Below are 27,006 nucleotides of genomic sequence, written 5' to 3' on the forward strand. Positions count from 1 at the left end.
TGAGGCCAAGGATAAGTCTCACGGTTATGTTCTGGATGAGTTGTAGAGGACGGGGAGTAGAAGTAGGAATATTAAGAAAGAGGCTGTTGCAATAGTTTAGCCTAGAGAGAACCAGGGCTCTCGAGGTGATGAGCTTGTAGTAAAGACACCATGGTATCTTAAAACAGGCCTCCCAGGGATAACTGTTACAATTCCTATTCTGAGTTGGCATGGGCAGCCCGTGTGTTCTATGGCAAGCCAGTTGAATTGGATGAGGACCATGTAATAGTTGCTAAGGAAGTGGATCCTCATCAGGATGCATATGTTTCCCTTGCCCCCCCACCCTGTCCGGAGTTACTGCCGGCCTGATCTGATATGCTCTCTCCTGTCCTCTGTGCTCTTGCTCTTCTCCTTGTTACTTCCACTGATGCCACTCTCGCTCCCTCGGTTTTGCTCTGCCTTGCATCTCTGAATCCTTCCAACAGACCTTTTGGATTGCATTTCGGAAATGATCATCTGACATTGGACTTGCTTCATCCTGGATCCATTCAAGTGACATTGGCCCTCATTACGAGTCCAGCGGTAGCCATGCCGGTAAAACCGGCAGGCTGCCGCCGGACCCTTAGGGATTCACCGGCTCTGGATTTGCTGGAATTACAGCACATTACAGCCCCAGTGATCCAGTAATTCCAAGCCGGCATTCTGTAAATCCCCATTCCTGTGGAGTCCCATAGGACTCTATAAAAATGGGGAAGTGGAAACACTGGCACCATGTTGTAAAGGTGCCGGTGTTTCCACGGCCGTCTGCGGCCAATGGCGTTACGCCCTCCAGGTCAGACCTGTGGGTATAACACCACATGGCCACAGAACTCGTAGTTAGCCGGTCCGGAAAATGGTGCTGGTACAGTTTTACCCGCACCGTTATATACAGACCGGCTAACTTGTAATGAGGCCCATTGACTTGGTTGCATTTTGGGATGCTTCATCTGACTGAACAGCCTTGCAGCATGCCGACCTCCGTCCTTAGCCTGTTGGGGCTCCCTCACTCCTACCTCCACCTATCTGGCTCTGTCTCCTGCCACAATTGTCATGTCGGTATGCCTGTTGTGGCCCCTCACTCCATAAGGTATGGCTTTTCCAGGCTGCTTAAAAGTTTCACCTGTCTTACCAAAATAGACATGCTTGTATGCCTGATGTAGCCCCTCATTCCATGACGTATGTCTTTTCCGGTTTGCAATCACGCCTACCTGCTTGTCACCAATTGGATTTCAGTTTTTTTCCTCATGCAGTTCACCTACTTGTCCCTGCACTTTATACTTGTTTTTTGTAAATGTTCCTCTTCCCTCTACCCTCTTGCACTTCTCTTTCACCCCCCCTTTTTGCATGTTTCAGCACTTGCACGTTCCAAATCGTCTCACGACCTAGAGCGTTATGTCTGTTTTTCTCCCTCATCCTCTTCTTGCACTTCCCCTCCCACTTACTCCCCTGCTTCTCTGCTCTGGCGCTTGCACGTTCCAAATGTTCCAAGACCTTTTAAGAACGTTTTGCCACTGGTTTATACCATGTTCCTCCTCCCCTCGTCTTGATGCACCTTGAAATAAAAAATTGCTGTATAGTGCGCATTACAAATGACTGATAAATAAAATAAATAAACCCAGGTGCATGATGCATTGCACATGATACATGCTCAACTCCATTCAATCATCCAACTTTTTTCTTAAGATGCAGGACTTCCGCAGGACCACCATCGCTTTCGTGGGAAACACAACCTGTGTGTTTTCCTGGCAATCTTGCCAACCTATAGTTCATGCTTCACATTCCATGCTGCTTGCTTGCATTGTATGCAGCGGCGACTCTGTACTGCACGTTTGCTGCAGTGCCTTCTGCCAGTGCACTTCCATGGAGTGATGGGAAGCAGACTACATAATGTGTTTCTGTTTTCCCCGCAGTGGGAACCTCCAAATGTAGCAGGGATTATTTTGTCCAGACATGTTGCATTTGTGGATATGGGGATACTGGTGTTTGTGAAGGTTCTGTTACTGTAAGGCTCTTATGTTATTTCTAGAAGACATTGCCAGTCATTGCAGGCTAGCTCACCCTTTCCTGGGCTTACTGTTACAACAAAAGGTGGACAGCATTACATGTCTGATTGCTCAGATCAGTTCCATCTTTGCATTTTGAATGTTGTATGTATTAGTGTGGCTTGCATCCTCTTTGCTAAGTTGAATGCACATTTTTGGGTACTAGGTTTTTAATAGGCAATAAGATTGGATGTGGTGCACACCGTAAAGAGCTGCCTGATGATGTCTGGAGGTGTTCATTGAGTTTTTTACATTTCAAACTCGGTTCAGAACCTTCAGAACTTTCAGAGTCATGTTGGTTGCTCATCGCAAGCTATGCCTCACAAACTATGCATGATTTTGTGCCATAGTGCAGCCTAAAGATCTTATAAAAGGCCACCAAAGACTATTCTTTGCCATTCAGAAGGATCCTGCATGTACTATCTGTGAATGTGATTGTGTGGTATAGTGTAGGCTAGAGATCTATACAAGGCCAGTCTTGGCCATCACGTCAGGAAGCATTCTCCATCTACTATCCGTGAATTTGGTTGTGTGCCATAGTGTAGGCTAGAGATCTATACAAGGCCAGCCTTTGCCATCACGTCAGGAAGCCTTCTCCATCTACTATCCGTGAATTTGGTTGTGTGGCATAGTGTAGGCTAGAGATCTATACAAGGCCAGCCTTTGCCATCACGTCAGGAAGCCTTCTCCATCTACTATCCGTGAATTTGGTTGTGTGGCATAGTGTAGGCTAGAGATCTATACAAGGCCAGCCTTTGCCATCACGTCAGGAAGCCTTCTCCATCTACTATCCGTGAATTTGGTTGTGTGGCATAGTGTAGGCTAGAGATCTATACAAGGCCAGCCTTTGCCATCACGTCAGGAAGCCTTCTCCATCTACTATCCGTGAATTTGGTTGTGTGCCATAGTGTAGGCTAGAGATCTATACAAGGCCAGCCTTTGCCATCACGTCAGGAAGCCTTCTCCATCTACTATCCGTGAATTTGGTTGTGTGCCATAGTGTAGGCTAGAGATCTATACAAGGCCAGCCTTTGCCATCACGTCAGGAAGCCTTCTCCATCTACTATACGTGAATTTGGTTGTGTGCCATAGTGTAGGCTAGAGATCTATACAAGGCCTTGCACCATATTTCATCTTGTGGATCTTAGAATGTAATACAGGGACATCAAAGGCCAGTCTTTGCAGTCAGGACACATCTCCTGCATACTAACCATCATGAACTTGGCCGTGTGCCGTATTGTGGCCTATGGATGTGAGATGTTATACAGGGCCATCGGTGGGCAGTCTTGGCTAAGAGGGTGCAATATGCATACTACCAATGCTGCGGTCTGGGAATCTGAGAGGTTACACAAGGCCATCAAAGACGGGTCTCTACTTTCAGGCTGCAATCCTCATACAATCAATGAACGTGGACTTGCGCTCCACTGCAGAACAAGGATCTGAGAATGGATTCTGGGCCTTCAAAAACAGGCCTGTACCTTCATTCTACCTCCTGCATTCTTCCCAGGGACCTGGTCTTGTGCCATTGCGCATCCCTTATTTTGGTCCTTCATAGGTCTCTGTTCAAGGACCACCTTCCTCAGAGAATGCATTTCTTTCCTCTTAGGCAATACATCCTCCAAGTTTTGCAATACATATGAGCGCTGCAGAATGCTGCAGATCTCCGAATGTCAGAGCCGCAAGATCTACAGCTGAGAGCTGCGAAACACTGTTCCAAGAAAATTGGCCAAAACACTCCTGTGATCAATAGCCCTGAACGTCACGTTCTAAATACCAATATTGATTTAAGTGTGCAGGTTGGCTTGTCCCCCCAGTGCTCCAAAGACACTTCTTTTACCCATGATTTGCTTCAATTACAGTGATTCATTTCTAACGCCGCAACGGCGCGAAGAGAGGTAATGAGCAGTAAAGGGTTTTCACCCATGAAATTACACTCTCTGTACACCTTTCACTTAGGGACTGAAGGACAGATGCAGTTCAGGCCAGATTATACACTCAGCAGCTCGAAATGGGAAGTCCAACAGTAGAAGCGCAATCTAATTACCGGGCTCCATTCAGCTTGCCCGGTGTTTACAGACACTTAAAAAGGGCATAATAGACTTCAAGTTCTACTTGGTTCCACAGTCAATTTTCAAAAGCAATACATTATAATGGCACCGTTCGGCTTTTGTCATCTTATCACATGTGTTTGTGAGCTATTGCCGGCACAATGGGTGTATTCAAATATCATTAGGTGGTAATGAGTTTTGTAGAGAATTGATCTCCCCCGCCGCGCCATCACTTGAAAAACGCATTGCCACGGATATGGAAGTTTCAATAAAGGCTCAAAAACCAGACCTGGATATGTTATGTTAAAGGCCAGAGCCGAAGCAAGGTGGCGACGGGGTTGTTGTGCACGGAAGTCCATAAGTGGCACAATGTGGGAGATGTCGCGGATTGCAATGGCACCACAGCAGTGCACAGTCGAAGACATTGGGGGTCATTCCGAGGTTGGAGGTAAGGAATTACCGGCACCGGTAAGGGTGCCGATGCCGGTAATTCCTTACCTCTGTATTCTGAGGTCCCTTTGTGGGTCCTTCCTTACCTCCTGCTTTTAGCAGGAGTAAAGTACGGGACCCACAAAGATACTTCGGAGGTAATTACGGTACCGTAATTTACGGTGCCGTAATTACCTCCTTCCCCATTCCCATTGAGCCCTATGGGGCAGAAATGGGAATGGGGAAGGGCAAAAGATGAATGGGGAATTACCGGTCCCTCCAACCCTGGAATGGACCGGTAATTACTCCATTCACCATGCCGGATTTGGGACGGTTTCGGAGGCAACCATGGAGCTAATTACTCCATGGTTAGTTCCAAACCCGGAATGAGGCCCATTGCCCGCTGGTTTGATGTCAATGTAGCAAAAACTGGCGCTCACGTCTGCTGAACATATGAGAAGAAAACAGGCTTGGCGCAGCCCCTTCCTCAAATGGTCAGCTCATTCAACTCAGCTAGGTCTCTAATGGCTCTCATTGCCCTTGGGCGGCCTGGTTGGACTTTCTCACAACAAACCCGAATCACCCGAATTCTGGGCAAATCGCCAGGGATGAACCTCAGACAAGCTTATTGTGGGTGATTTGTCAACGATGAACTTCAGGCAAACCTTTCCAAAAGTTCATCTGAAGTTGGTCAATGTGGTTCATAGTTAGACATGGGGCTTAAACTCCCATTCAGTCTTGGCCAGTTTTCAGAAACACAGGAGGTTACTGCTGAAAACAAGCTTAGTCTAGGTATGGGATCCATTGGTTTCTGCGATGCAGGAGTACAAGGCTGAGTAGGGGTGAAAAGGCCCACTCACCCCTCACACTTCTACAAACCAAGAGTCAACGCAATCATAAAGGAAAAAGATGCACAGTTAGGAGATATACCCCCTTTGCATTTTGTGGTAACGTGGGCCGAGGGAAGGCTATGCTCTTAAGAGGCTTGTGAATGTGATCCAGTAGTGACCCAAATAACACAGTAATACAGTCCAAAATGAAGGGAATGCCCAATCAAGGTTCTATGCACATATATATACTTTAATCCAACCCACCATCTGCAACAGAATTATCTAGAAAACTCTGCATAAAATCCAACCTCTGTGAAAAGACAGAGAAAATGCACTGGATGGAAGAATGTAGCACTCTGAGTGTGAATACTGGCGTTATAGGCAAATTACCAACCACAAAAAAGGATATGTCTTTTGGTTAAAAAAAGGTGCAGTAGTGACTTAACCAGTCTCTAGGGCCCAAGTGGACCAAGGGGGCAGTTAGTGGTCAAAAGTACCTTGTTCCGGTTCTTTGGTGGGTTGACAGTGTCAAACTTGGTTTTGCATGTTGATGTGAGGGGATCGAGCTCTCTTCAGGTGCAGTGCATTGTGTGGAACCAAGCAGCAAGCAGGCTTCGAGCAGTGGTGAATGTAGTGGCTTTGTGTGGTTCGAAGGGTGGCTTTCAGAGATGCAGGTCGGGGCGTTCACCAGGATCTCTTCAAGAGGGCGGTGGACTGAGTCGAGTTTGTAACCGCTGGGAAGGGTCGATGAGTGACGCTGCAGTGGTGCGAGTCAGTGGGGGACCGTCGTCCAATTGGTGATCAGGTTGCTTTTATGTGAGGGTCAGTGAAGTGGCTGTTCGAGGGTGATCATGGTCGCAGCATCTAGAAGTTGACTCGAGCCTAGCAGGTAACGGGCTCAGCAAGGTCAGCATGCAACATTGAGCTGGTTCAGGATGCTAATGATACAGTTCAAATGGGTTGGGAAGTGCAAAAGACATCACCAGTGTATTCCCACTGGTTCTATGGGAGGTGAACATGGTGTGACTGATTTGGTGTGGCAGAATAGAGAGCTTCAGCTGGAATGGTGCTCCGGATGCTGTGAGGACCACTCAGGGATACTCAAGGATGGGATGGTTCAGTGCAGGTTCTGCTCTCCCAGCCCTAGGATATTCTGGTACAGAGTGTCAGGACCTGGTCCACAGCAAGAGTACCCCCAATGTGCCAAAGGAGTGGGTAAGGAGCAGAACTCTCCTCTGCCTTAAACGGCTCCTTCTTCACCTCAGGCTGAGTGCTTTGAAGGTACAACTCTACCAAAAGAGATCCAGTGAATCCTTCTCAGGTGTTGTTCCAAAGTGAATCAAAGACGTGGTGGGAGACCTCATTTTTTAAAGGTAAAGATCCACATATGATTGAACTAAAGCTCGCCTGCTTTAGTGGTCCTATTCCGGTTCTTGAAACAAGTGGACTTTGCCCTTCTGACATCACACTCAAAGTGCTTTGCTCTAGAAGAAGTGGGGGGAAAGGAAGGAAAGAGAGGGTAAGAGAGATACAAAACTATGGAAGTCGACTTTCTTTGAACAAATCTCTTGTGACTATTTTAACCTGCCTCTTCCCTTCACACTAATATCAAAGGCCTTTAGAAATGAAGCAACCCGTTGTGAGCCTATTCCCTATGAATGGGTGTGCTCCTTTGATGTCTGGTGCCAGGGCAGCTGCCTGCAGTGCGTCTTTCCTTGGCAGAGGGTGTTACCTCTCCTCACAAAGAGATCAAAGAAGAGGCATGGCCATTCAGGTTCCTGTCCGGACATTTTCCAGGCTCAGCCCATCTGGCCAGAATACCCATCAACTTCCACAGCAGAGCTGACTCAAAGGAGCCGACACATGTGTGATATCCAATTGAATGTAGCTGCAATGATCATAAGTAGTGCCATGAACTATGCCTTAACCCAGAAACAGATGAATTCTTAGAGTTTAACCTGCCACCACCAGGGGGTACCTATGATCATCATAGGTGTAGGTTTGGTACAGGGGAGCGTATCTTAAATGCAGGCCCCTGTGCTACAGAGACTTGAGAGTCACTGTAGCTGTCAAATGGACAACTCTGACCTCTGAACCTGCTCTGTGCCACCAGTAGAGCAGGTGCTGCAATTTAGGATACTGATGCAGGACACATATACACACTATGCTTTTGGCATGGAGTTTATAAAAGGGTAATCTGATCAGCAGGTTACCCTTCCAGAGATGGAATTACCCACATCATTTTATAAATTAATTTGTAAAACAATCCTGGGCTTTCACACTCTTGCCAGATGACAATTGCTTGTGATGGTTATTTTTAGTACCTGTAAGAGGAAGGATAAGGAGAGGCAGCCTGTGACGCAGTGAGATTTAGGGTCGGTTTTGCTCATGTAGTTCTGTGTGGCATTTTGACTAAATTGGAGTGTTTGAACTAGAAAAGTGACATCCCCAGAGATTCAGGGAGGTGTCCATCTCTTGCTTGACGCGAGTGGACGAGACCTGGGTCAATCGGGTGACACTTGGTGGAAGGAGTCAGAGGAGTTGGAGGAGTCAGGAATCCCTGCAGGCAGCTTGGGGGAGAGCCACGCTCACTTGGTTCACCTCAGAGGGAGCTGCAAAGATTCAGGGAAGAGGGAAGCGCACTAGTCAGTATCCATCACTTGATGAGAGTGGGCAAGACACGTGTCATCGGGTGACACCTGGGAGGAGGAGTGGAAGGAGTTGGGAATCACCAAAGGCATTTTGTTGGAGAGTCAGGCTCACCTGTTTTACATCAGAGGGAGCAGCAAAGATTCTTGGAGGAGGGTGAGACACCAGTCTGTGTCTGGTTCTTGACATCAGCAGGTGAGACTTGTGTAACCATTTAACACCTGTCATGAGGGGAGGAGCTAAATCACTGTGAGCAGCTTGTGGGAGAGTCAGGCTGCACTGATTTACCTGGGATGGAGCAGCAGAAAATCAGAGATGTGGGCGACACACTGGTCATTGGGTAACACCTGGGAGGAGAGGAGTTGAAGGAAGTCGGACTCCCAGAGCCGGGAAGGTAGGCAATCCACTATACAAAATGATGTCACGGTGGACAATGTTTACCCTAAAATACTGGTTAATAATTTCTCCGGGATTCAACCTTCCAGTCTGGATTTGTTCCAGGTCAAACTGGTGTTGCTCAGACACACCCATTACAAAGTGTGCACAGAGCAGCAATCCTTGAGTTATTCCGATACACAGAAGGCCTTTGAGTGGGCAAATCGAGTTTGCTTTGGAACGTTTTGGAAGGCAGAGTTGGTGGGCCATGCTTCAACCATTAGATTCATGGGTGGACTGGGAACCAAAGTGGCCCCATATTAGACTGTGCCAGCAAGCCCAACCCTTTTCCTATGAGAAAATGTGGAAATAAAATTGATTACCACACAAAAGAGGCCCGGGTTGTAGAAGCCTACTGGGAATTCTCCAGAGTTCCATATAGGCCAGTCCACCCCTGAGTAGATTACAGCAACAGACACCAAAGCACAGTCCTGCCTTAACTGCAATCTATCCAAATTTCTCCCAAAAGCCCATAGCACAATTCTTGGCTGCCCACTATTATTTTCAATGTATATTGACCCTTAATCACAGTTAGATTAAATAAATAATTAAGTGATCGTCCAAGTCCACAAAAATTGGCAATGACTAAGATACTAGCATGTACTAATAACCTTGTGATTACGGCTACAAATCATGATATTACACTAACATCAATCGGACAAGTGGCTACCGGTTTAGAGTATCGATGAATGTGCAGAATTGTAAGTGAATGTGTGCCATACCTTCCAGCCATCACCATTTTTGTTTTGCGTAAGTCACCCCGAGTGGACGGGTATGCCCAGATGTGGGTACCGTGTCTGCTGGGCTCGGAGACTCAAGCTACTCCTCACTGATGAGGCCCAACAAGGCCGAAACATGTTTTGGGGTGATTGTGGTCTCGTGCAGAAGGGATGTGACCTAGTAGTTCACGCTTTTGGGGTGGGACCAAATCTGATTTGCACATGGCCTTTTCCCTTTTGTAATGGCTTGGCAGGCGAAGAACAGTGGTCTGGGGGTTGCTCAGAGCAATGCCAGAGGTTAGGGTTAATTCCAAACCTTCCATGCATAACCTGTTTTGTTTTGCAGAAACATTCTAACATATGTGCGTGCAAATGTGCAAAATTACTGTAGTATCGCCACAAGGCCAGTATCACAGAAACTTTGCATCGGTACACAGCTAGTTTGCATGGTATTTTCATAGCAGCATTAACTACTTTTCCTGTGCAAGTAATCATTGAAGCAATACATATTTGCATTCCTGTAATGTTTGCCACAGTGCAAATGCTGTGCAAAATGGCAATTGCACTGGTGCAGAGATTCTGCAATATGTCCCCCGGAAGTATACATCTGAAATGATTAAAGTCAAGCTCACATGGAAACGGTACCTTCTTTAAATATTAACAGACTGCTTAAAGGGATAGTTGCACACATCAGTGGAATCTCACGCCACTAGTTTTCATCAGGTGGTAACACCAATAGACTAATAATTGCGGTCTGGTTTGCGGTTCTTTTTCTGCCAATCAGCCTCACTTTCATAACAGGCGCTCTGGCTTAAGCAGCAGGGATACAGGTGTTCCGCGAATCAGTCGGTCCTAGAAATTCTGCTGTGGTGTCCCTCCACATCATCCAGTTAACCCCTCCCCATATGCGCTTCATGCACGCCTCCTGAATGGCTCAGCAGCTTTCTGAGAGCTCTCCGCCACCACATGGGTGCAGAAGACTCAGAATTCAGGGGTGGTTCCCTCTTCAGAATGGCAGAGCAGGAAAAAAGTGGTGGTAACGGAGTTACTGCCAGATTTCCTGCTCCACCAAGTCCTGAGTTCAGCATGAAGTGGAGGATTTACCTCCAGCAAAATGCTGGAGGAAAATCCTCCACCTCAACGCCGAAAAATGTGGTAAAATCATCAAATTTACCACTGGCAGAACAACCGCCAGTGGTAGTTTTGCCGAAATTCCAATAGACTTCTGCGGCCTGCAGAAAATGTGAATTTTTACAACTACAGCCACTTGCGATCCTGTGATAAACCTACAGGACTAAGCAGCGGTAACAGTAATTCCATTTGGCTGTATTTCAGCGGTAATTCTGCCAGATTACTGCCAGACTCGAAATGAGGGCCATTGTGTTTTAACTGCAGGACAATGTCATAGTGCGTAACAGGGCTGGTCCTTCTTAAGAATGCCTGCATGAGCTTCCACTCAGAGTGTGTCTTTGGTATTAAGAGTATTTATGATGGGATGCCAGCTTCTGAAAGAGGTATTCTGAGGGGATGTTTGACCAGAGGGGTACAGCTGCAAGAAAGCAGCTGTCTTTGTCACCTTAATGTTCAGATAACTGATCACTATCTGCACATCTTACATGCTCTACCCCTTGCAACCCTCTTTTCCCAGGTCCTACGACAGATGGACATTTCCTCTAGTAACTCTTAATAATTACTGCTGCTGGTGGGAAGAGCTGTCAGGCAGAGGTAGCAGAAGAGGATGATTAGTGAGATGAGTGGCTTCTGGGTATCTGCTTGATTGGAGCGGTGTGGTAGAAAATATAATGCAGGGCTTGCACTGGGTTGCATAACAAAGGATTACTCCTCCAGAGTCACCTTGGACATCCCTACCCCTCAAGCCTCCTCTGCACTCTTCTCCTGTTGCTGCCTATTTGTAGTGCTGCACTGCCCTCTTCCCCCGCTGGTGCTGTTTCCTTCAAAGCTTAGTGTGTTTGCTGCTCCGCCATGATGATGCAGACCCCCAGTGAGGCAGGAGCAGTGTGGCAAGCAGCATCACTTGGTCCTGACCACCTCTACCAGAGTAGGCTCACTCAAGCAAGTACCTCACCTATATCATGCACATCCTCGGGTGCTTCAAACAAGCATTACATTTCACAACACTCTCAAACTCATCCCGTTAAATAACTATGGCTACATATCCTCCCCACTAGGCTACATCTCATCCTCACTAGCCATCCAGCTACATCTCATCCCTGCTAGCCATCCGGCTACATGTCATCCCCACTAGCCATCCATCTGCATCTCATCCCTGCTAGACACCGGGCTACATCTCATTCCTGCTAGCCATTTGACTACATCTCATCCCCACTAGCCATCCGGCTACATCACATCCCTGCTAGCCATCCGGGTACATCTCATCCCTGCTAGCCACCGGGCTACATCTCATTCCTGCTAGCCATTTGACTACATCTCATCCCCACTAGCCATCCGGCTACATCACATCCCTGCTAGCCATCCGGGTACATCTCATCCCTACTAACTATCCAGCTACATCTCATCCCCACTAGCCATCCAACTGCATCTCATCCTTGCTGGTCAGCTGGCTACATCTCATCCCTGCTAGCCATCCGGCTACCTAACATCCCTGCTAGCCATCCAGCTACATCTCATCCCCACTAGTCATCCAGCTGCATCTCATCCCTGCTAGCCATCCAGCTACATCTCATCCCTGCTAGCCATCCAGCTACATCTCATCCCAGCTAGCCATTCGGCTACATCTCATCTCAGCTAGCCATCTGGCTACATCTCATCCCTGCTCGCCATTCGGCTACATCTCATCTCAGCTAGCCATCCGCCTACATCTCATCCCAGCTAGCCATTCGGCTACATCTCATCCCCACTAACCATCCAGCTGCATCTCATCCCTTCTTGCCATCTGGCTGTATCTCATCACTTCTAGTCATCTTCTACATCTCATCCCTGCTAGCTATCTGGCTACATCTCCTCCCAGCTAGCCATCCGGCTACATCCAATTTTTAAACTCTCATCAACTCCAGATATGATTTGATCTGCAACTGGTCCATTCTATCTGCTCCTAGGATTTCACATGTGTTCTCAACTTAACGTCTTCATTAACTCTGTGCCCATCTCAGGCATTTGTTCAATCTCAGCCTGTCTGTGTGACTCAATTATGTCATATTCCATCCATCAAAATTCGCCTATATGTGCTGGGTTGTATATGCTTTGCATGCTTTATATGCTATGAACCTACCTGTAAAACAAGTGTGCGCTGTACAATAAAGATCACAGTACTATCTCTCAACCATATATAGACAATTTCATGGATCAAATATTAAGGGTACACATGGAAGTGCAGGGAAAACAGTGAATGAAAGGGTTACATGCAGGGGATGCCGATGATAGAGGGAAAGGTTGACTCCATCTTGAGTGATTTGTTGATGAACCCGTAGCTGTGCTCCCGTAGAAAATATATTCCTGCGAGTTTCAAGTGATCAGATCTTACTAAACCTCACTGTTGAGTCCTAGGCCCATTTCAGAAATTCACTTACCGCCTTCTTCTATCCATTCTGAAAATCTGTAACTCTCTTACCCTATCCTCTTCTTCAGTCTAGTGTATTCCATTTTTAGTCCCTACCACTTCCCTGCTCATCAATACTTGGCCAGCATTCCTACAAATCTGCCATTCCGCAGGAATGCCTTAGCTCATATTTACATTGGTTCATATTGTGAGAGATATTTGCTAATTCATGACATCAATCAAATCCCCCTTTCACAGAAAAACACTAAACCCCTTACTGTGTTCCTAACACTAATGTGCACCACATAAGTACAGAGGTTTTCCTTTGCATTGAGCCACATACACTGTAGTTGTACATTGTCGATAGTTGGCCAGAGGATACTAGCAGAATTCCTTTTGCGGCCCGTTCATGAGTTACACTCCTCACCTTCAGTGTCAGCCGCACTGCATTGCACTCCTGTAACGGGTTCAGTTTAAGGGTTTCTCCCAGGTTACTGCAGCCAGAGGTTTGATGCTGCATCTCACAGCAAACACAGACACCATCGCTGTCAAAATTGATCTAAACAGAAAATTGACCATGAAGATTAGTGGTTAACATTTAGTACAAATAACTTTATCTGTTTTAAACACACATTTATACATTAGTTATATTCTTTTTACTATCGCTCAGTAACAGTAACTTGTTTAAGTATTATAACTTTTTGATTTCATACATGTGATGTTATGAATTTTAATGATTCTTAAAATATTGTATTTCTTTTTTAGCGCTGGAAAAATATGGCTGAATATTATGATGAAGCATTTAATATTAATATACGTCTTAATAATGATTTATAATGTAGCGCAAACTTTGATGTATTAATGAATTTAATCTTATGATATTGTAAAGGTTTAATTCAAACGATTAACAATTAATACAAACAGAATTAATGAATAAATGAATTATATTACACAATTGCAAATGTCATTAGCATAGTCTATTAATCAGACATGTATGAACATTGATATTCATCTTCAATATACACCGCAGATTATTGGAACAGCCAACTGCAACGCCAATAACTGTTGTCAGATCTTCCCTGGATAATGTTTGAACTCCCTGGCCAATATTAATATAAACACAATGAAACATAGGAGAAGAAGGCACTCTGTTAAATGATGGTTTGAACACACTAAACACATATCTTTCAGGGACGTCATTTCACCAAAATGCCACGGGTAGCGGAAGTGACATCACACGACCCTTGTCCCCATGATGACATCACAGGAAGTGATGTCATTTGACCCCACCCCAAAGTGATATCGCAGGAAGCGATGAAACACAACCTTTCACCCGTTGACAAAACAGGAAGTGGCATCACATAGCATTGTACACTAAAAAAATATGGTTACGATATCACTATGATGTGATGTACATTTCATACAAGAATGGATCGCCATGTGTATCGTTAAGATCGGTGAGTATAGGCCCATATTACCAAATTACTGTGTATGCAAGCAGACGTCCACGACCAAATGATAATGATGTGTCATTATATAGCACTTACGCTTAAGCGCTTTACATAGAAGAAACATACACCCAATATCACCCAACCTGTGTTGGTACCCATTTATCGACCTCAGAAGGATGAAAGGGTGAGTTGAGGCGTTTGAGAACAGACTAAATCAGTGACTCACCCCCTGAAGTGTGACTGAAATAAACCTTTAATGAGTCTAGCAATTATTGTATAGAATTCCAAAAAGACACATTATTTGGCATTCCTATTTCTTATTTAGGGTCAGTGCTGAAAGTGTTAGACTTGTGGCACTCCTGTTCTTATTTTTCTTCTTTTTTTAAGGGGCCTAAACAAGAAAGCTAGCCACTCCATAATTAAAGAGCCACATGGTGCTGGCCACAGCCCAGGAGCTTGCATTACAAAAAAAAAAGAAAAGAAAAAAAAACCTTTTTTTTTTTTTTAGAAGTCGCAAGGGAGTCCACAGAGGTCGCAAGGGAGACCCCCAAATGACGTCCCTGATATCTTTTGGTTTCAGCTTCCTGTTTGCAGAGGAGACAGGGCCAGTCTGCATGTGGCAGGTGCATCACTGCAAGCACTGGAAGTTCAACGTATCTTAATATCATGAAAACCAGTCTAACACATCCAGTCGGTTCTTCATAAAGGTACCCCCACACAGTACTAACAACACTCAATTACATAGTTCCAGCAACAAGAGGATTTATCAGACTTATTTCTCAAATCCCATTCACAGGATTCTGTCTCCACTTTAATCCCATAATTCACAAACATGTACACGACACATTTCCCCTTCGTGGCCATTGTCTAGCAGACTATAATATGAGGTGAAGATAATGTTGTTTTTTTAAACATTGGAAATGGTTGTAGCAAAAAGATTTCCACCCGCTCAACCACGAGATCCATTTTGAAGGGTGAATTCACCATCCTTCTTCTCACTCTTACACCCTGTATTGCTGGGCTGGCGGGTAGGTACCACTACTGTGCAGAATAGAATCCCATAAGGAGCTGCAGGTGTGTGTTCGAAGGCCTGCTGCAAATAGTTGCTTGAGTCCTAGGGTCTCACTAACAGTAATTGTGAGTAAAAAGAACTTAGCACACAAGTAGAAAAGGGTGTGACCAAGACATCGCCAACAGATGGGAGGACAATCTTACCAATGACCTCTATGCAACTCATAGAACTCCTGGTTGCGCATGCAGCAGCAAACCATGCTACACTTGAGGAACCAATCAGGGTGCTCAGGAAGGAGATCAATGAGATGAACATACCACAATCAACATGAGAAAGGTATACTGTTCTAGAGAACATAGTGACTGAATGTCAAAATGACACCAAACTACGACAATCAGAAACATTCTTTTGCGATGAAATAGATTTTGGAATGGCCTCATCACGAGTTGGGCGGTATCCCTGCTGGGATACCGCCCAACTTTATTTACGTTAGTGCCCACCCGTCCGGCGGTATTACTGCCAGATCACGGGTTGGGTGGTTACCGTTACCCCACAATCCCCATTGGGTTAATTGGACTCAATGGAGAATTTTCAGCGCAATTACCGCGCAGTAATATCACTGGGCGGTAATTATGCCAAAAATGGGAATTTTTAGAACACGCCAGACTCGGGATTTGGCGGGTCCTTAAATGCGGTGGTAACATTGTTACCGCTGTATTTAAGGGCTAGCGCCCAACTCGTGATCAGGCCTAGAGAGTATTTACCTGGGTCTATGTCATGAGCAGCACACAAAAGGTCGCCTGCGCAATTGCACCACAAAGGCTGCATTCCGCATGTGCAACTGTTCGTACGCAGCCCTCTCCAGGTCCCTGTCGGGGGTCCACACCAAACCCTCAGCCAGTACCTGGCACCCTCCGCCCCTGTCCACCTGCTCCCACCCACTCCCCCACTTACCTGCTGTGGGCTCTGGTGTCTGGCTGCCTGCTTTCCTCCTCCATCTGCTGTCTGGATAGCACGGGCCCGGAAGCCCGGGGGACAGCACACCACTCTTTTGTGCGCAACTTTTGTGCCCCAGGTCCGCGCTAGGCATACAGTATACCATTTACCTTCCAAAACAAATATTGTTGTGTCAGCAAAAACATCAGAACAACAAACAGCACACCAAACTCCTAACCTATCCTTCATGATGGGGGGGAAAAGGGACCCATACTTTTCATGACCCTGCAGCACCTGACTAACAAACAACAACTCTGGTACACAGAACATTCCTGCATCAAATCAGAACATACCAGAGAGACGACTGACCAAATAGCAAACAAAAATTACTTTCTTAAAGCCTACCCACGCAGAAAACGTTGCAAAAGAAAAACAACAAGAGGAAACAGAAGCAAGCACAAGATCTGGAGAAAGCCAACCTTCAGAGCCAAGCGGTATAAGTATATGATCCCATAAGAGACAATGGGGGTCATTACGACCTGGGCGCAAAGGGATACCGGGCACCGGTAATGACACCAGTGCCGGAATACCTTTGCGCCCTATTCCGAGGTCCCTTTGCGGGTCCTCCCTTAACGCCTGGTTTTACCAGGTGTTATGGATGGGACCCGCAAAGGGATACCGGGGTCAATAACGGTACCGCAATTTGCGGTACCGTTATTGCCGCCTTCCCATTGAGCCCTATGGGGGCTCAAATGGGAATGGGGAATGGCTCTGGTGAATGGGGAATTACCGGTCCCACCGACCTTGGACTGGACCAGTAATTACTCCCTTCAGCAGACTTGGCTACCTCCAAACTCGGAATGAGGGCCAATGCTAAGATTCGTCACAATGGCTTAACGTTGCTAGTCACCAGCATAGCAACAAGAACATTAACCAATATAGAAACATCTGCTCTACAAAAGGTGAGCACCTTTGGCGCTACTACTAATTTCAATGATGCTCACATAAATAGACTTCTACACATTTACCAGAAAGCTCAAAATGAAAAACAAAACGTTAAAAATCAAAATGACTATAAACCTAATTGTGCCTCATCCCCATACAAGAGCCATGAGACTAAATGCTTCTCTCCCTCACAGAAGATAAAACCATGGCCATAGTAGAACTAATGAGAAAACGAGACATCAATTACTTCCATGGCAAGAAGACATCTCTAGAATCCAAATCCTCAGCCTTTATGCCACCATTGCCACCAAACAACCTCATAGACATCTGCCATGAGAAGGCACCCCTGGACCTCGAATAGCCAAGAGAAAAATCTAGCAATAAAACTAAAACACAAGGACCAAGCCAAACCAGCCAAGTGCCTTATTGTGCAGGAAATGGAAGCCCTCACCAGTCTCAGACAAGGCAAAACAATGGTCATTGAGGAAGCTGACAAGAGAGGAAATATTGTGGGCATGAAGCGAGCGCTCAGACAAGCTAATATAAGGCTTGCAGGCTGTAACTGATATGGGAAACTCACCAGTGACTCTGCCAATGAACTTCTGGGATCCCTCGATGCCAAATGACAACAATGGTTGAAGAAGGATTGATCAACCAAGATAAAAGATTATGGGCCCCATCAGGGGTTGGGTCGAGTGGTAAAAATGGATCAGTAACGCTATTACCGCTGCATTACCGCTCCGCCCAATCCTGAGTTTGGGCGGAAAGTGGGAGGTTTACCTCCAGCTTTTTGCTGGAGGTCAAAATCTCCCCTTTCCGTCCATTTTCAGTGCTATTGCCTCTGATGCTATTACCGCCGGTGGTAACAGTGTCGAAAAGCCCCATAGAGTTCCATGGACTCTGAATAAATGGAAACTAACTGCGCCACCACAAATTGGGATCCAGCGCAAATTGTGCTGGATCAAGTTGCAGTAACACTGCTAGTGTTGGCCGGTATGCCGTTGCATTTACTGCTGGGATACGACACCACTTGTGATGAAGCCCCATATCTTTACAACAAACATGCCACAAAGGAAACTGCCTATTTTCTCCCAATATATAAAAAATAGGACATCAAGGGGCTGATTCATGGAATTTGTGCACAGAAAAACAGGGATTTGTGCACCATTCTGCCCGCAAATCCCGGTTTAACAAATGGGGATTCGCGGGCAGAATGGCGCACAAATCCCTGTTTTTCAGCACACAAATTCCATGGATCAGCCCCCAAGTTCCTCCACTGTGACGAATCGGATATCCGTGATTTCACCGAATCCACTTCACCCGAAGGAGAAATCATCAAATTTATTTTTCTTAGAATGATTTGTTTTATTATGCAGGGTGCGATGCCCCATCCCTCCCCACCTCCCCCTACCTTATCCTATCCCCTTACCCCACCCATCTATGTTTTTAAAAATTAAATTAGAAGGAAAAGAAATTGGGTGATTTCTGATTAGGTGAAGTTGGACTAGGTGAATCTACAGTATCGCAACCAATCAGTAGTAGGAATGTCTCTCTCACATAGATCTTTCTGAATACACTGACGCACACCTGGCACCTTCCGTCAGCATGCCAGACACGGTAGTCAGATTCTCCAGCTGTTAGAGGAAACCCAACTGGCATCAGGCTGCGTACTTGCAACATATGATGTAGTCACGCTCTCCAAGAACATCAAACGTGAACCAGGTACACAAGCGATCAAGTACTAGTTCCAATCAGAACCAGTAAAGCACCACGCACAATCACTTATGTAAGAGTGATGCTAACTTTTGCAATGAGCAATAATAACATGTTCCTCATTGATGGCACCCTACACCGACTGCTGAAGGGAGTTGCATTGTGTGCTAACTGTGCACATTAGCTGAGCAGCCTTTCCATGCGTCACTATGAAGAAATGCATGGCTGGAGAGAAAAAGCAGAATATTCTATGCAACACATTGTGTTGTAGCACATGGTCGTGCTACAGAGAAGACCTCAACATCTGCAGGCAGCCAGAGCCACAACTTGGTAAAATCTGTCATCATGTGCACATCCCTGTAGTCTAGAAGATCGCCACATGCAGCAGAGCAGGGCAACATTGAGATGACGTCAGGCACAAAGTGGAAAACACTAACTAAATCCCTAAGCTCTGGAACCACTGTCAAATGTAAAGCAACTATTCAATTCATGGCAGTGGACATGATCTGCAAGAGAGCGCCTCTGTTTTCCATTAAAGGGTCCAAGCGAGGAAAGAGAGCTAGCAATGTCTGGCTTGGCTCTTGTTTGGCTCTTGATTTCAAGATGACCTAGAGCCGAGCCAAAGCGAGGCAATTGTCTCAAGCCAGGCTCGAGCCCTCATTGGTTTGCCCACCTCTATCAATACGCCGGTCAGAGGCGTGATTGCATACAGCACGTGTAATACGTATGTATTGTTATCATCTCTCCATGTTTTTAGCATTTTACAGTTTGACTCCCGCGTTTCTCTGTTGATCAAACTGTGGAGGAAAGTGCTGTTTCGGACCACACATTTCCTAAAAAGCATAATTGTGTTGCAGTTTAGAGTACTTGTAATGATAGCAAACTCAGTTCACGTCTGATCAATGGTGCCGACATTGTGTTTGGCAGACACAACACCGTTACGCCAGCAATAGGCCTCCGATCTGGGCCATATCATTTTGGGTAAATACAGCATTGCCTCCGTTCAATATGTGATTGTAGGGACAACCTTCGACTTGTAAAAATTTAGGACTTGAATAGTGGAGAAGCGGACGAATTTTCTGTCGATCGCCTTTCCTTGCATCGCCAGTTTCCTGATTTTCAAAAGGAGGGCTTCTTGCATGGCGACTTCTTTTTTTTTTAAATGTCCTGAAGCACACCAAGATATTTTAACTTTTTCACTTTGTCGACATCAATGTTGTTCAAGGACCAGTTTAGTTTTTAAAAATTTTTAGCCGAGAGTTCCAGGACATTATTTTAGTCTTTTCAATGCTGATTTCTAGGTTATTTTCTGTTATGAATTTGAACAAGTTGTCCAGTTGGCGCTGCAGCCCAATGGGGGTCTGATCGAGTAGTATTAGGTCATCGGTGTATAGCAGTCTGCTGATTTTTATTTGGACTAAGTTTGGTGGAAATTATCTAATAGCCTCTTCTGTATACTTAAAGTCCCCTATGAAGGCCAGAAAAATGGCCGGCGCCAAAGGGCATCCCTGCTTCACTCCCCTTTGCGTTAAAATGGGTGCTGATAAAGTTACTTGTTGGTTTAAGCACACTCTTATGTTGGTATTTGGTCTTTTGGGCACTTCCAGGTTTCCAGCTTTTCCCAGAGCCGGGCTCTGACGACCCTGTCAAAAGCCTGGGATAGACAGATAATGATCTATAAATGCGGCAAACAATCTTGGGCCACCCTCCTTCACCTTACTTTTCAGAGTGCTGAGCAGTAGAATGTTTATAGTTGTTCCTAAGGTCTTTTTAAATCCCAATTGGAAATGGTCATTACAGGGTGCCTGAGTAGCCCAGTTATTAATTGTTTTCAACAGCATGGAGCCATAAACCTTCCCAAACGGGTCCAGTAGTGCAATCGGACGGTGATTTGAGGGATCAGTGTTATCCCCTTTCTTGTAAATCGGGACCATGGTAGCAGATGCCCAAAAGGGTGGAATAGATCGCGATTCGGCACATCTGATGAAGACAGATCTTATGAATTTCGCTCATTCTTCTGGGTAGGTCTTCAGGTCCAGATTAGTAATACCATCAGGGCCTGGCGCTCTAGAGTTTTTCAGTTTTTTTAATAGATCAAGGATTTCATCTTGGTCGTCAAATTTCCCCGATGGGCCGAGTTGATCTCCTCGTGAGCCAACGGAAATACAGATCTCACAGGGGATGTACCCAAAGGAAGTTGAAAGAGGTTTTTAAAGTGATTGATCCAAGTGGCTTCGCCAATACTGTTCAAAATGGTGTCGCCCTTAAGTGCCGACATTGATTTCAACAAGGACCAGAATTCCCTGGCGTTGTTACTGCAGATTGCTTTAAGGAGTAATGGTATAGCTTCTATCTGTGAGATCTAACCCAAGATTTCTATCTTCTCATGGCATCAAGGACTACTGCTTTGGCCAACCGTGGTTCCAAAGTTGCTGCTTTTCTTTTGGCTTTCCGGAATTCTCATTGTTTAAGCACCAGAAGCTTATCATAAGTGTGTTTAGTCGTCGGTGCCGTAACGTTTTTTTCTGTTTCTGGGTTTATTGTATACCATAAGCAGAGGCCCGTAATTGATGGAATGTTGATGGCCGTCATCGTCGTTTTTGTTGTTTTTACGAGACAGATCTCTAATACTATACTATTTATTTATATACAAAGTAAAAGGCTCAGTTAATGAGAAAAGAACGCACAATAGATAAGAAATCAGATTTAACGGGAAACCTTGATCTTCATACAATGGTATGAGTTTGAGTGACAATTAGCAATAGGTTAAAATTGAGCCTAGTACAAGAAGCATTCTTTCAATGCATTTTTACACAAAGGGCAACGTTTGTCCTCGCCCTACTCCTTGCAAGAATATGTTTTTTGCATTATGGGAATTTGTGCCCTAGGGTTATTTGCACTTCAAGCAGGGCAACGTTTCTGTGGTCTTCAAGAAACACACATAAAGGCAAGCTTGAACAGCGGGGCCTGGACAAAAGATCAATTGGCCCATAACAGAACATGTGACTTGGGAGGCCAACAGAAAAAAAGATGGCACTTGGGGCCATCTGAGAGACACTTAGCATCGGTAAAAGTGCAACTAACACTATGGCAATATTTGCCATAGTGCGAAAATACAACATTCTTTCAATGCATTTTTGCACCAGTCCTTGCACTGAGGCTGGTTTTGCCCTGATGCAAAAATGCAATGAAAGATTACGCTTTTTCACTTGGAAAATGTACCCCACTGCTAACTACACTTTCACACAGTTTCCTTAATATGACCTTTTGATGTATTAAAAACATAATGGATGGGGCTGCGACATCCCAATGCTGCGCAAACGCAAAGCCCTGAAAATCAGGACATGTAATGTGAACAAATGCTGTTTCATGTTACTGACCCACAATCTTCAGATGCAGCAGAACTCAGTTATGTGACATGAAAGCACTAGGAGACACTGGGCCTGATTTACAAAGCGTTATTCAACGTGGTTTTCCCATTGGAAAAGGTCTTTTGTAGATCGGCCCATTTTTCTAGCAGCCCTGATAAATGGCCAGAAATCCAGCGGCTCCTAGATCGCAGCACTTTTCATCCCGGAGCAGCTTTGCTTAGCAGAGCGACGTTTGATCTGAGCCCCCTTTCAACACCTTGCCTTAATTACACACGCTTTTACCGACTCGGGTTAGGCAACCCCGCTCGTCAAACACTGGGTGCATACAGCATGCGGCTGAGGCCGGCCAGTGATCTCCCGCGAGAACGCTGCAAATAGCGGCAGGTGTGGGAGACGGCTCGGGTGAAATGCACCCATCCTTTGCGGTGTGATGTCGCGCTCAGCCGCCACACAGCTGCACGTTTCCTGAAATACGGGGACACCTTTAGGCGTATGCCATGGATGGCTTCTGAAGCTTTTATTGGACGTGCTACTGTGGCGTGCCACGGTCGAAATCTGATTGAACATGGGTTATACACTTTGAAAATGAAATGCACCCGTTGGGCTCTCTTTAAACCTATAAAAATGGCTCGTATGCTCTATAGAAAATATACATGAGGCATTGGTTTCTAAGAGTCCAAACAGAGCCAGTGTGCCGATTATCTCTCACCTCAGACAGCGCCGAGTGATAGTTCACCTGAGCGCTCCGAGACCCACCCGGCTGGAACCGCTCCAAGGGGGCGCTGTTGCATGACCGGGCCACAGAGGGTTTTGCCATGCTGCATAAGAGGCAACCCCAATAAAAATGATGTGTGTTAAACCCAATATATATATATATATATATATATATATATATATATATATATATATATATATATATATATATATATAATAATTTAATCGGTCTGAAATACGCCATACGGTTTTTAACAGGGCCGACCTTAGGGCAGGGCAGGCCGGGCGTCCTCCTGGGGCGCCATTAGTCGCCCGGGCACCATTAGCACCCCCACCACGGCAGCTTGAGGGAGTCTTTCAAGGGCTCCCCTGAGCTCGTGTAGTGGGAGAAGGTGGCAGGCACCCTTTTGTTATTAAATGCGCATGTAATAACAATATTCTATTCAGATGATTACCTCCCCGCTCCGACGTGGGAGCGAGGTGGTTGTCATTGGAATTGGGCGCTCATGCATTAGCATGAGCGCCCAATTCTAGTGATTAACATCCTGCCAGACGCCGGAGTCGGGAGTTGGAAAAAAATGTGGTGATCCTACCTTCCCCACTTCCCTGCTCCTCCCCCTGTTGACCCGAGACACGTAGGGGACAGGGGGGGCCGGGGTGGTGCAAATTTGCCCAGGGCGCTGCTGCCGATAAGGCTGGTCCTAGTTGTCAACTGGCAATAATACGGGAGAAAATGAAAGGAAAACTGTGAGTTGTTTGAAATTGACATCCATAGTTGATCTGTGTTTGGCTTAAGGGTGTCTGGCTGAAAGACCTAAGCTGCAGTCCTGAGGCTGCATTTCTGCATTTATTTTTTTCCTACTTGGTTATCCTCTGCCCTGTACTTTTCCCTCTTACTCTTTCCTCCCCAGAGCTGGGCAGAAATACACTTCCTGATATGTGTCACGAGGAATACTACACCCCCAAAAGGGAGGATCCCACCATCACTGGTAGCTGGTGACATTTTTTTCAGGGGCGTGCTAAAAATATTTTCCGATAACAAGATTGGTTAACCGAGCCCCAACCAAAATATCAGGGTTTAGAAAGGTTCACCACCTAAGAATTTCTTTTAAATAATGGCCAATAAATGGTCATTTTACAGCACACCTTTTGTGAAAAAATAGACTGTGCAAACAATATATTGTCATGAAGGCTTTGCTAATATATGCCAGTATCGGAACATAGCACTTTGACCTGCCAGCATGGCAAAGCCAGGAGTGCTCCATCACCTGCTTGCTTCAGTTGAGGCAGCCATCAGGTTTCACTGAACTTCCCCTCTGGCACCAGTATAATTGGTGGAAGGGCATGGCCCTGGCACCCATTATGGATAAGTCAAACTCGTTATGCACCCAGATAAGAAGCCTAAACTGACTGGGCCTTACTACGCCCCATGCTTGGTGGTAATTTCTTGCAATTTTACGGCACCTTAAAAAAAATCCAGTGTAGAGATGCTGTAGGTAGATATTATTTGCCTTTACATAATATATATGTGAGTATGGGAGAAAGTGAGAGAGGGAGATGGAGAGAGAGATCATTCTCAGAGGGTTGGGGAGGAATCCAGTGCTCCCAGTGAACTATTGCCAGTTCTTCAACAGAATGTCCCCCAAACCACTCGCACTTTGGTCCATGCCCACTCCCCTCAAACAGTTGGAGTTGAAGAATTATTAACACCATTAAGAAAGGTGTGGAAGCGAGGTTTGGAATACACAATAACAACAAAAAAATTCAGAGCAAAATTAAAGATCATTTCTTTAAGAAAAGAAATAAAAGTCTAAATGACGCAGAAGAGCTGGACGACAGAGTGTGGCAACCCACTGAACGCAGGCAAGGGAGCGGAGAAGGGCTTATCCCTCTGGTTATAGATGTTGGAGAGAATACTATTCTGAGCCCATCCGACCAAAGTGAGTTGCCGCCAAGCACGTTACATAACTGTCAATCGAGATTTTGTATCGATCAACACAGTAATGCTCAGCAAACAAGCAACAGTACTCTTTCAGCGCTCAGCTTTCTATTGAACTCACTGGTTTCAGTTTTTAAACTATTAAAAATGGAAGTGCAAGCACAAGCTGGGGTGCTGCTTGAACTAACAAATGAAACGACAAAAAATGAATCGGCAATCGTGGGTTTGAGCACTGCTATGAACAGCATTGTGATTCCTACCCTAAAGGAAACGCAACTTGAAGGGGTGAAACAGGGCCTAGATATGGCTCAAATCTTTCTCTTACTCTAGGCAGGGAAAAAAGATAGTGACGGAACGCATGAGCTGATTAAAGAACTGACAGAAAATGTGCTACTTTGCCTGTACCTTAGGCAAAACTCAAATGGAGAATGTTGGGTTGAAAACCCCCTATTCGACGACACCCCCCTCTCGGAATCTGTTTTGGAGGAGTTCAGAAGACTGGCAAATGTGGTTGTCGAGGATGAGGAGGAGGTCATTGACATTCCAGCACTGTTGGAGGATAAAACCATTCAAGAGCTAATCATTGTTGAGTATACCTTGATTCCAGCTTCCTCCCAAAACTACAAAGGAAGAAGAAAATAAAAACGGAAAAGGGTAAACAAAACCCTGCCAAAAAAATCCTCTCAACAGAAAACTAGAGCAGGTGTGAACCAGCTTTTGAAAAACTTGACACTTCCAGTGGAAGAGGAATCCATTCAAGCCTGTGCTCCAGTTCCTCCTTCAGCGGAACCAGATCTGGTGGTGGTCGACACAGATCTGGTGGTGGTAAGTCACAGTTTTATTCCCCCCCAAAAAAAATCGGGGTGGGAAGTCTCTCCAAGGAAAGAAAATAATAAAGGCCCAGTATTGGTCTTCAGACGGATTTAGTAAACTCTCCCTGAAGATAACAAGCAAACACAGCTGTGGTAAAGATCAAGTAAACATTAAGATAGCCCCAATATTTTGGAGAAAAAAAGAAACCAAGGCTCAAAATCCTGCTTTAGTTCTAGAAACAGCTGGGGTGCCCGCGAAGATTCATCTGTAACTAGCACCAATATTTGCAAAGCGAACAGAGAAGAAAGTGCACAGTTCTGAACCAAAAACCTCTCATCAAATCATACAAGAGGGAGAGAGGCAGGAAATCTCAGTTCGTATTGAGGACACATGGAATGGTCTAGGGAAACAGAAAATTGGAGAACCCCACTGGAAGCAGTCTCAGTGAGGGGCCAGAACCATTCCCCACCCAAGAACTTACAGTGGCCAACATCACAGAAGAGGCAGACTCTTCCATTCCAAAAGTCTGGTTAAGGCAGGCCCCTGACAATAATAACAAATCTTTATGTAGATTGGCCATTCTCTCTTATTTGAACTTGGTCCCAAACCTGTACCTCTTCGCAAGCGATGACATAGAATATGTTAAATTTCCGTGTAAAAATGACCATCATTTTGTTGTAATCGACCTGAAAACTAGAAGAGAAAAACAAGCAATTGTAAATCATAAGGCCGATTTGGGTCATGTGGGCCTGATGATCACTGAAAAGTTTAAAGAAAGCGAACCAAGAGTCCAGGGGCGGATCAGGAGTGAAGACGGGGACTCTGGCTGAGGTCTCGCAGAAAAAAGATGTAAGTCATCCTCAGGGCATAAACCAAAATGGAGAACTGTTGGCAAAACTCCCTGAGATTATCTCTCAAATGATTCTAAGATTGGGAATAGAGACAAACTGCCTTTAGGCAAAGCAACCTGAAGCTAGTCTGTTGGAATACACGAGGGCCAGGTTTTCTGAAAAAGAAACAACTTGAAGAAGATCTGTGGGGGTAAAATGATATCTTAATATTACAGGAAACTTGGCTCGTCCACTGGCTTGAGATTGAGGGCTTTACAACCCAAAATGTATATGCATCTCAAAAAGCCAAAGGCCGACCATCGGGGGGCCTTCTACTCGCCTTCAAAAATTCCACTTTTAAACTGATCACTCTAGTGTGTAATAATCCTTTGGGAATACAAGCATGTAAAGTAAAGTTGCGTTGAAAAATATTGGAACCCAATTTGAAATGGTGATCATCAATATCTACTGGAATCCAGCTAGTTCTAAACTTCAACATTTTCTAGTGGATCTTTATGAGGTATTAACTAAGGTGAAGTGTGAACAGGAAGGTATTCTTATCCGCTTAGCCAGGGATTTCGATTCTGACTGTTCC

At 45.4% G+C, this 27,006-nt stretch overlaps 1 protein-coding gene across 1 annotated transcript in view; it reads right to left on the reverse strand.

The window, feature by feature from the left end:
* ENTREP2 (endosomal transmembrane epsin interactor 2) overlaps positions 1–27,006 on the reverse strand; it is a 1,566,028-nt gene that overhangs the window by 489,563 nt on the left and 1,049,459 nt on the right. Inside the window, exon 4 of the mRNA XM_069624928.1 lies at positions 13,115–13,246. Within this exon, the coding sequence (XP_069481029.1) occupies positions 13,115–13,246 (132 nt within the window). The remainder of the gene's footprint in view (positions 1–13,114; positions 13,247–27,006) is intronic.

This window comes from Ambystoma mexicanum, chromosome 11 (assembly GCF_040938575.1).
Source record: "Ambystoma mexicanum isolate Mex_15411 chromosome 11, UKY_AmexF1_1, whole genome shotgun sequence".
In the NCBI taxonomy this organism is placed as follows: Eukaryota; Metazoa; Chordata; class Amphibia; order Caudata; family Ambystomatidae; genus Ambystoma; species Ambystoma mexicanum.